The following is a 12,174-nucleotide window of genomic DNA, read 5'->3' on the forward strand; positions in this document are numbered from 1 at the left end:
CATCTAATGGTGTAATAATGTAACTTGCTGTTCACAGTCAGGGACTATTTCTTTCCGGCGGAAGGAAGGCTTTTAGTGATTTTACTTTATGAAAGTTGTGCTGATACATATTTTTGGCTTTAATATTTGTATTTTGTGGTTACCGTTGTATAAAAGCAATAAGGTACTCGAGGCTAGTGCTGTATCGTGAATAAATCACGGCTTAACAACATCCTTCAGCCGTGATTTATACACAAGCACAGCCTCTCATGCTTACACACACACACACACACTAGTGTGTGTATATATATATATATATATATATATATATATATATATATATATATATTAGGGCTGTTCAACGATAATCGTGATTATCGTGTACAAAATAAGAGTCTGTGTTGTGTGTTTGTTCTGTGTATAAGTATAAAGACACACATACATGTATATATTTAAGAAAAATATGCATGTATGTATAAACATATGCATATATTTATATTTGTATATATTTATATAATATATAAATGTTAATATTTTTATAGAAATATAAGATATTTTTCTTAAATAAATACATGAATGTATGTTTATTTATATATACATAATAATTATACACAAAACAAACACACATATATTACGTAAACACAGACTCTTATTTTGTACACGATAATCGCGATTATCGTTGAACAGCCCTAATATATATTACACAATATTATATTATAAAAATATTGTATCAAAAATATTATTTTATATTTTAACTTATCAACCATTATGCATTAATGTATCATAAATATATTAATGCATTAATGTAAATTACAGTCATAAATATAGTCATAAATAAATTACATAAATATGTAATATTTTTCATATAAAAATTAGAACAGATTTTAATATATATTTGAATATATATATATATATATATATATATATATATATATATATATATATATATATATATATATATATATATATATATAAAATATTAATTAATATATAATAAAAATATATATATATATATATATATATATATATATATATATATATATATATATATATATATATATATATATATTATATGAATTAGAACACAGTACGTATTATACCGATATTTAATATTGATATAATAATATTCTCACTTTGGATAAAAAAAACATCCTGTATCAAAGCCATCAAAGTAGCATTAATGATATTTCTATTTGAATGTACATTAATTAATGATCTGTTAAGCATATGATGCAATAATGTTAACAACTTATTCATAACCTTTATTATAGATAACCAAATCTTGCTTGAATGAATTTGTCAGAAAATATGCTATTACCTTTCTGAGTATTGTGTTTTCATTCATGTGACATGATGATGATGAAGATGCCGTGAACTGAGATCAGTTCAGCTCCATTAGCGAGGAACACATGTGACCTGTCAATCAAACTAAATCCCCACTGTAAGTTCAAACACGTATCATTTAGTTCAAACACAACACACACATTGTGATATATTACATGGTCTAATACTGTGTTCTAATTCATACAAATAAGAAAATGTTATAATATTCATGATATAATATTCATCCACATCACTACTGTCATATAGAAATGTTATGACTATGAGCTTTTGTTAAATAATGAATCATTTCTAAATGTGCAATGAATATTTGATATAGCTGAGGAAGGCTTCTGATTACATAACTTACGCATCCATTAAAAATAAATGATCTCCTACATTATGCATATTGTTATTGTATGTTTAAAGTGTTCTGCTCTGTTCAAGTGTTGTTATAGTTCAATAAAACTATTAAAATAAACATTAACTTTGTAATATTGTACTGTAAATAAAACTGAAATAAAAATAAAAAAACTGTAGAAAATAACAAAAAATAACAAAACCTAATAAAAATGACAAAAACACAACAAAATTACTAAAATTAAAATAAAAAATAATTCTCTCTATTTTTTCACTCAATTATTATAAAAATAATCTTTTTTTTAAGATTTATGCAATTTAGTTAATAGTAAAATTCCATCAAATTGAATTGAATAATCCTTACTATATTAATTGAATATTTGATTAAGAATTGTTCAGTTATTCAGTTAAAATATGTAAGGATTATTCAATTAAATTTTATGCAATTTTACTATTAATTAAATTGCATAAATAAAAAAAAGTAGAAAAAAAAGGTTTTTTTTGAGTGAATAATACTAAAATAACACACTTTTGTTTTGTGATAAATTCTTTGTTTTCCTCATTTTGGATCTCTCTCTCTCTCTCTCTCTCTCTCTCTCTCTCTCAGGGAGGGTCGGGATGTGTGCCATCCGTCCTCTAATGGCACAGAACCCTGGATCAACACCACATCTCCTGGAGGTGCTGCTGCTGGACCAGCCAATCACATTTAGAGTTTGGAATTCTGCACCATAATGTCTTGCTCTGATTGGCTGTCTGGGAACCAATCGCTGACATCCAGCACTGATGGTGTGACCTCAGCTCACGGAGGTCATGCTTTAGAGACTGGATTGGATAGTTCATAAAGGTGCATGTTTATATCTGACACAAATTTTGATTATTTATTATAACGTGTGTGTGTGTGTGTGTGTGTGTGTGTGTGTGTGTGTGTGTGTGTGTGTGTGTGTGTGTGTGTGTGTGTGTGTGTGTGTGTGTGTGTGTGTGTGTGTGAACTTGTATTTATTACTTTGTGAGGACCAGAAGACGCCACAAAGTATGAAAGATACAGAATGTTTGACTTTGTCCTTTAATTGGACCCCAGAAGGACAAAATCTTTTATATGAGACTAAATGTTGACTCAATTTACGATCGTCCTGCCCTCCACTATACCTAAACCTACCCATCACAGGAACATAACCTAATTTTAACATTCTTTTATATATATATATAAAAGATATTTAATATTTATATATTGAAACATTCTTATATGTATATATATATAACTATGTTACATATAAGAATTTTAAAATGACATTAGGGTCCTGTGACGGGTAGTTTAGGGATGGTGGAGGGCAGGGTCATACTACAGTGACTTAAGATTTTGGGTTAGGTTTTTTGGGTTTACTTAGCTACAACCAAATTTGTCCCCAGATTTGAGCTAATACTTCAACATTCCCAAACATAAATGATTCATAAATGAAGTAAATGGTGTTTTTTTTGTTGTTGTTTTTTTACTTTTAGGATTAAGATTTCGGTCAGAAGTCAGAGGCACACAAACACACACACATATATACAAACAAAAACACACACAAACACACACACATATATACAAACAAAAACACACACACACATATATATATATATATATACACACATATACATTCTCGATCAGTGACTCTCGCTCATCAGACACATGAAGGTTTGATCTTTATAAACACAATTCCTTGTAATACAGAGAATCCTCGATCCTCCGGTGAAATGACACACACTGTGTTCTGAGTGTTTGGTGTGTAGTTTGGGGAACAGCCTCATGTTAATGCGTCCGTGATGATTTACATGTGTCAGCGCCGGACAGGCTCATATTTGACTATTAGCCAAATGACACAAACGTGATTCTGAACCACAGTCCAGCTCGTTCTGCTCCTTCACTCTCGTCACAGTGATTTTATTCACCGTCAGTGTAAATAAGCAGCTCCATGAACTCCAAATGTCCAGTTTTGCTTTATGAATCAATATAGTAATGAATCTGTTAACATCTGTGTGTGCCGCACCTCACAGAGACCAGCAGGCAGAATTTACATAGTCTAATCTTACATCATTAATCATGTCAAGCACTCATGATTGTTCTGTAAGAATTGAAAATATCTAAAGATATTTTAAAATGAACAAAGACATTTGCTTTACTGTTTCAACCCCCTCTCTCTTGCCAAGGGCCATTTGGAAGGCTCAAAGGTGTTGATAGTGATCAAGCCCTGTAGGCCAAGATGTATGTACATCGGGGGTCTACAAATGGTCACACCTTTAGTACAGTGGGGGGAAGTTTAAATCTTCTGATTGGTCAGTTTGAATGTCTCACATTTGAGTTTCAGTCACATGGTCAAGGAAGGGATAAAAGAAGATTTTAACTGTTGCTCTGGGCTCTTTTCTATGCTCTTCTTTCTTGGATCTCGGGCACTCTCTTGCCCTCTTCCTCTTTCACTCTCTCTTTCTCTATTTCTCTTTCTCTCTCTCAGGTAACTTTTTCATACATGCTGGGTACGATTAATGGTATATGATTTTATTATCTCATACATCTATTTTGTAATTATTTTAAGTGTAACCATAATCAGATATTGTCATTAAACCCTTTCAATTACAAATGATGTGCTAACTATTTTTGTTTTAGTATTAACATTAATGTGCTCCCTATTGCAATACAATATTGTCACACTATAGCAACGCTCTCCCACATATTTTGCTATTGTAACTGCGCTTATTTCCGTCGTTGGTATAAGTTGCAGTGGGTGGTAATAGACAAGAAATGTACAGTTTTCTAACATCTTACTGATAAAGTTTCTTTAGTCGCTCGGCAAACCTTACAGTCTGAACCGCTGTAGGAGTTCCACCCTTACAGTTCATTATGATGACCAGCTAATGACCAATCAAACCCAGCTAACAGGGAACGTTCTGTCAAGGTTCTGAACAAACGCTCTTCCAGTAACGTTAACAGAACGTTCATCTGCTCTTCAATAATGTTCTCAGAACGTTAGCACAAAAACATTATTTATATGTCATTTGTGAAGCATTTTAGTTGGATGTTCGTCTAACATTGTTTAAATGTTACTAGTTTCGGAATGTTCAGAGAACATTCAAAAGTAACATTCCCATAACGTTTGAAGAATGATTCAATGGAATGTTCCCTTAATGTTCACATAACCAGGAAAAAACATTATTAAAACATTTAATAAACTGGACGTTTTGAACGTTCAGAGAAATTATGTTTTTTATAATGTAATGAGAACATTAGCACAACGTTCTTATAACATATTTTTGTTAGCTGGGTTCATATTTAAGATTTATGTATTTGAATTGAATATAAAATTTCTACTTATTTGGATTATAGAGTTTTAACATAAACAAATAAATTTAATGTGATGCATATTTATTCATATATAAATGAAACGGGAACAATTTCTGTAATAGTGCTAATAAACTAAATGTGTTTAAATTACACAATAACCACAGTTATTATAGTATCTATTATAGTTTTTATTAATAATTGATTGTTATTTGTATATTTTCTGTTTTGATCTTCATTTTTAGTAATTTTGTTGTGCATTTTATCTATGTATCTTGTACATCAAATATATATATATATATATATATATATATATATATATATATATATATATATATATATATATATATATATATATATATATATATATATATATATATATATATATAATAAACTGGGATACACTATATTTTAAGGAGTTGTATTGTACTTACTCAAATAAGTACTGAGTAATATTAATTAACTTCATGTACTTACGATTAGGGTTTGGTTTAGGGTTATAGTTACTTGTAATTATGCATAATTTACTGTTATTACTACAGTAAGTACATGTAGTAATGTAAAACGTCACCTTAAAATAAAGTGTTACCAAAAACCAAATTTGCAGATATAATATTAATGAAATAAAAGTTCTCTTTCACATGTTTCTTAGTCCACTTTTAAAAGTTTACTTTTTTGTCATGCTTTAAAGAAGTATGCTTATTTTGATGTGCTTTCTTTAATACTAAAGCACATGTAAAGTACTTGATTGTAGTGTGTTTTTCAGTATTACATTTAAAGGTTTTAAAATTTCAAGGTTTGCAACTTCATTACCATATATATATATATATATATATATATAAATAAATAAAACTCTAAAAAATGCTGGGTTGTTTCAACCCAAATTTGGGTCAAATATGGACAAACCCAACTGTTGGTTTAAAAAATGCATTTAAAAATTTAACCCAATGGTTGGGTTTGTCCATTTTTGAAACAACCCAGCATTTTTTAGAGTATAAATATATATATATATATATATATATATATATATATATATATGCAATTTATAATATAATATAACATAATATATATATTAAATCCAATATGTTTCACAGCATATTTTAATCATGTTGATGCTGAATAAATGTAATTGTTTTCACAATGAACAGATTTATGCTGATTCTAAAAAAAAAAAATGCATTTTAAAAATATGATTGTTTAAATAAAACCAAATAGATGCAAATACTTCATAATAAACTATGAGTGCAGAAAATATAATTTATGTTTGACAAATATGCATCACATTACATTTATTAGTTTATGTTCAAACTGTGTAATCAAACAGATGACATTTTTTTTATATGCAATTCAAATGCATAAATCTTAAATTTCGACAGATCATTTGATTCTGGACATGCGGACAGACGTGAGTCTGGTACACCTGAGCAGGGTGCGTCCAGTCCGCTCCTGACACTCATTTGCAATGCATATCGAAGGCTGGACGTCCTACCGGCTCATTCTAACCTGTCCTTCATTCTAACCTGGGACAATGAGTTGAAGTGTCAGACCACATCACTGTGGCGATCCGTCCAAAATGAGTCGAAACCGGCACACGCTACAGGAACCTGATGTCAAAGAGTATCTCGTGAAGGGAGACAGGTTCACAAAATGGAAAGAAGTAAGTCAGCATCATCATATTCAGGGCAAAAACACTGAGAAATACATGAGATTCTAGTCTAGTGCTGATCATTATGTCCGGTATCTTCTAAAAAGGCAGTGATTTTTTGGGAATATTTGTCACTCAGGTTTCTGTTTATGGTCCATTAATGTTTTTAAATTTGTCACAAACCTTCATTTGTAGCATAAGAATGTTTTTTGTGATGTTTTACAATAAAACTCTCGACAGGACTCCAAGAAAACCACACCGGTCACCATGAAGATGGATCCCAAGGGATTTTACCTGTTCTGGATCAATCAGAGCAAGGTCAGATGGTTTTGTTGTACATTAATTAATAGTTTATACTTCTGTTGGACCTTGTTTTGTCAGGTGGACTCATATATAAAAATCTAAATGTTCAGTTCACCTCTTCTTTATGCATCCTTCTCTTCGTTTTACATGTTTTTTTGTTTGTTTTTTTGTTAGCTGAATCTATATATACTCAATGATTTACCTGAAATCCCACTTAAACTTACAAAAAAGCTCTGTACTATGGTACAGTGATGGGAATACCACAGTTATACTATGATACTGAATGATTGTCATATTCACGTACCACAGAATTTACATGGTGCTTCAAAAAGTACCTTCATACTACTAATTATTAGAGATAATTTTATATGTAAAAGGACAATAAAGGATAACTCTAAAACTAAATAAATGTGGATAATTTGATTTATATTTACACTTTTGTTTCACAATATAATTGTACATTTTTAGTAATTTTGCCTTTTTATATTTGTTTTTTTAATATATGTTTATTATGCTTCATTATTTCATTTTTTGTTTTTTAGTACTTGATCTTAAACAATTATCGTTTTAACTTTGTGTTTCATCTAATATATTTTATATTATTTAAGCTTTAACAAAAATGTTTTTAACAGGTTTTAGTCAATTCATTTAATGGTGTGTTGAAAATATTTGTGCATTACAGATTTTTACATTTATGTATTTGGCAGAAGCTTTTACGTCCTCTGCACTGCAAACAATTATTCTTAACATTTTATCTTTTGTCAAATCAACTTCAATAATTAATATGGTTCAACTTAATATTTTGAGTTTATGTTGATTAAATCAATTGCCTTCATTGTATTAACTCAAATTTCAATTAACTTAAAATGGACTCGAACCCATGACCTTGGTGTTGCGAACATCATGAGCTACAGAAATTCATAGGCATTTCTATCACAATCTAATAAACATTATCTGCTGCTCCATTATGAATCCCCTGGGGAAACGATTAACTCCAACAGCTGAAAATATCATAATTTGATTGTGTAATGATTATGTATATATTTTACATCTTATTTTACATCATATTCATAAGCACCGCAGGCCACCGAGCGTCTTTCCTATGTGTGTGTGTGTGTGTGAATATTGATTTGTGCTGATGAAGGTTTGAAGTGTGTCAGATCTCTTCTGTGGGTTGAGAACCGGCTCTGATCTGACAGAATATAGTTATAATGTTCATACAAACACATCGTGACCGAAACATCAGCTTCACTGTGTAGATGAAGCTTCAGTTCACTGGGGTTTATATAATCCTTGAGCTTCAACAATAAACACGTGTTAGGTCAATATACATACAGACCAAAATCACATAATCAATGACATTTTATTTTAGTCATAAAATCCAGTGTTATTTTAGTATTTTTTATATAGAGAGTCACAGGATTTATGTATGATTCGAAATAGCACTTATTTTTATATTTTGATTTTAATTTGAAAGGTTTAGTAATTTTGTGTGATTTTGTCATTTATATATATATATATATATATATATATATATATATATATATATATATATATATATATATATATATATATATATATATATATAATAAATATTTCTATTTAGCTTTAATTCTTTTTTTGTTTTATTAATTTTAGTACTTCAAATTTTCTTCAGTCATTTTTTAATTTTTTTTTATTTTAAGTTTCAACTAATATTTTTTTATATTATTTCAGCTTTACTTCAATTAACAAAAATGTTTTTAATAGTTTTAATCGTTCACAATAGCAATCAGTGTTTAGTATCATTGGGATACCAATTTATGTTTATATTTTCTGTTTACATTTTAATTTTAGCTAAAGTTTTGTCATTTTTATTAGGTTTATATATATATATATATATATATATATATATATATATATAAACCTATGTGTGTGTGTGTGTGTGTGTGTGTGTGTGTGTGTGTGTGTGTGTGTGTGTGTGTGTGTGTGTGTGTGTGTGTGTGTGTCTGCAAAGTTTTTATTAATTTCTAATTTGGTTTTAACTAATAATAAAAGTTTTAGTTTTTAGTTCTAGTAATATAAGTACTTCAACTTAAACATATTTTGGTTATTTATCATTTCAGTGTATAAATTTTAAGTTTCAACTAATATTATTTCAGCTTTATTTCAGTTAACAAAAATGATTGTAATAGTTTTAGTCCACAATAACAATCAGTGTTTTATGGAAGAGGATTAGGGCCAAGCAATAATAAAAAAATAAAACCATCTTGAGATTAAAGTTGTTAAATTTCGAGAAAAAAATTGTTAAATTACGAGAACAAATTCGTTAAATTATGAGAAAAATGTTACATTTCGAGAAAAAAGTCGAAATAAAATGTTGAGAATAAACTCGGTAAATTACAAGAAAAAAACTCATTAAATTTTGAGAAAAAAGTCGAGATAAAATGTTGAGAATAAAGTAATTAAATTACGAGAAAAAAGTTGTTAAATTTTGAGAAAAATGTCTAAATAAAATGTTGAGAATAAAGTCATTAAATTACGAGAACAAATTTGTTAAATTGCGAAACAAATTCATTAAATTATGAGAAAAATGTTAAATTTCGAGAAAAAAGTCGAAATAAAATGTTGAGAATAAAGTCATTAAATTACGAGAAAAAAGTCGTCAAATTACGAGAAAAAAGTCGTCAAATTACGAGAAAAAAGTCAAGATAAAATGTTGAGAATGAACTTGTTAAATTACGAGAAAAAAACTCTTTAAAATAAATTATGACTTTATTCTTAACATTTTATCTCAACTTTTTTCTCGAAATTTAACAACTTTAATCTCGAGATGGTTTTAATTTTTTATTATTGCTTGGCCCTAATCCTCTTCCGTTGTGTTTAGTATCATTGAGATACTAATACAGTTTTTATTAGTTTGTTTTTATTTTTATATTTTCTGTTTTCATTTTAATTTCTGTTAATTTTTTGTAATTTTAATTAGGTTATGTTATTTTATTTTTTTTTTGTATTAATTTCTATCTCAGTTTTATTATTAGTTATTGGCAACTAGCTGAAATTTTAATATATATATTATTTTATTTCAGTTAACCTTTTTTTATTTCAAGTAACAAAAATTTACAAAAACTATAATAACTCTGTTGACAATATTTCACCTATTCTTTATGCATTTCAGACATGCATTTGGTGGATGCTTTTATCTTACAATGAAGTTCTACATTGGATCTCTAGTTTGAGCTATAGAAATCCATGTTATCACTTTAATCCTGTGATGTAATTTCCTGTGTCTTTCTGTCCTGCAGGAAACAGAGTTTCTGGACGTCGCCACCATCAGGGACACAAGAGCTGGAAAATATGCCAAAGTCCCTAAAGTATGTGCCGTATCCATGTTATGCAATGCATGTTTTGTTGCATAACTCAGTTTTATTGGTGACTAAACAGACCTGCTGGCCTTCAGATGGAGTGTCAGTGTTTGAGTTCATTGTTGCATTTGAGTATTTGTGTGAATTTGCCTTGCAAACAGCAGCGTTCAGTGTTCATGCCAGAATCATACACTTCCACAACAGTCACAGTCAATTCATCGACAGATGACAAAGAAATAGAGCATTAAAATATGAAAATACTGATAAGCCTTCTCAAAAAGTACATTTATGCATTTAGGAGGTGCTTTCATCCATCAAAGCGACTCACAATATTGGAGAATTAAAAAAAATACTATTAGAAATGTAAATAGAATATTATTGATATCATATTTGATGTATTGATATCGATAAATGATTTTCTTCATCTCTCCCTCCATCACGCACAGCTGTTGACCTCATGTTTCACCCTTCACACATTTGCATAAAGCCAGATTTGTTTGCCGGTCTGGGTTGTTCTTGTTGATGGGTCATGTATGGAAAGCAGACGTCATGGATGAGATGTTTAATGTTTCTAGAGCTTTCACTCTTAAGCGTCACTTGTGTTGATGTTTTGATATTTGATTTTTCAGAGATCTTCAGTGTCCAGATACTTTGTTGTATTCTCAAGTAATGTCTTATGATTGTTTTATTCTTTCAGCATCCTAAAGTTCGTAACATCTTCAACATGGATTTTCCTGACAGCCATCATCTGGCCAAATCACTGACCATCGTGACGGGTCCTGACACCGTCAACCTCACCTACCACAACTTCTTTGCTGCAAAAGAAGTGGCCCAGGTATCATTCTTTATACTTTTATTCATTTTAAAACAATTATCACACACTTTATCACATCCCTGTTAAAAAGGATAATCAGGAAATCAGCAAAGATTAATTAAATTAATCAAATGTGATAGATAGATAGATAGATAGATAGATAGATAGATAGATAGATAGATAGATAGATAGATAGATAGATAGATAGATAGATAGATAGATAGATAGATAGATAGATATAACGATAGATAGACAGACGGATGGATGGATGGATGGATGGATGGATGGATGGATGGATGGATGGATGGAACGATAAATATAATGATAAATATAATGATTGATTGATTGATTGATTGATTGATTGATTGATTGATTGATTGATTGATTGATTGATTGATTGATTGATAGAACGATAAATATTATGATAGATAGAATGATAAATATAATGATTGATGGATGGATGGATGGATGGATGGATGGATGGATGGATGGATGGATGGATGGATGGATGGATGGATGGATGGATGATAAATAGAATGATAGATAGGTGGACAGACAGATAGATAGATAGATAGATAGATAGATAGATAGATAGATAGATAGATAGATAGATAGATAGATAGATAGATAGATAGATAGATAGATAGATAGATAGATAGATAGATAGATAGATAGATAGATAGATAGATAGATAGATAGATGATTGGATGGATGGATGGATGGATGGATGGATGGATGGATGGATGGATGGATGGATGGAACGATAAATAGAATGATAAATATAATGATTTGATTGATTGATTGATTGATTGATTGATTGATTGATTGATTGATTGAACGATAAATATTATGATAGATAGAATGATAAATATAATGATAAAAAGACAGATGGATGGATGGATGGATGGATGGATGGATGGATGGATAGATAGATAGATAGATAGATAGATAGATAGATAGATAGATAGATAGATAGATAGATAGATAGATAGATAGATAGATAGATAGATAGATAGATGATTGGATGGATGGATGGATGGATGGATGGATGGATGGATGGATGGATGGATGGATGGATGGATGGATGGATGGATGG

At 29.5% G+C, this 12,174-nt stretch overlaps 1 protein-coding gene across 1 annotated transcript in view; it reads left to right on the plus strand.

Annotated features, from left to right (window-relative positions):
* Nucleotides 1–6,545: 6,545 nt before the first annotated feature.
* plcb2 (phospholipase C, beta 2) overlaps nt 6,546–12,174 on the plus strand; it is a 41,603-nt gene continuing 35,974 nt past the window's right edge. The window contains exons 1-4 of the mRNA XM_067366936.1: nt 6,546–6,629; nt 6,858–6,935; nt 10,205–10,273; nt 10,962–11,099. Coding sequence (XP_067223037.1) covers nt 6,546–6,629; nt 6,858–6,935; nt 10,205–10,273; nt 10,962–11,099 — 369 coding nt within the window. The remainder of the gene's footprint in view (nt 6,630–6,857; nt 6,936–10,204; nt 10,274–10,961; nt 11,100–12,174) is intronic.

Source organism: Chanodichthys erythropterus, chromosome 18, assembly GCF_024489055.1.
Source record: "Chanodichthys erythropterus isolate Z2021 chromosome 18, ASM2448905v1, whole genome shotgun sequence".
Classification (NCBI taxonomy): Eukaryota; Metazoa; Chordata; class Actinopteri; order Cypriniformes; family Xenocyprididae; genus Chanodichthys; species Chanodichthys erythropterus.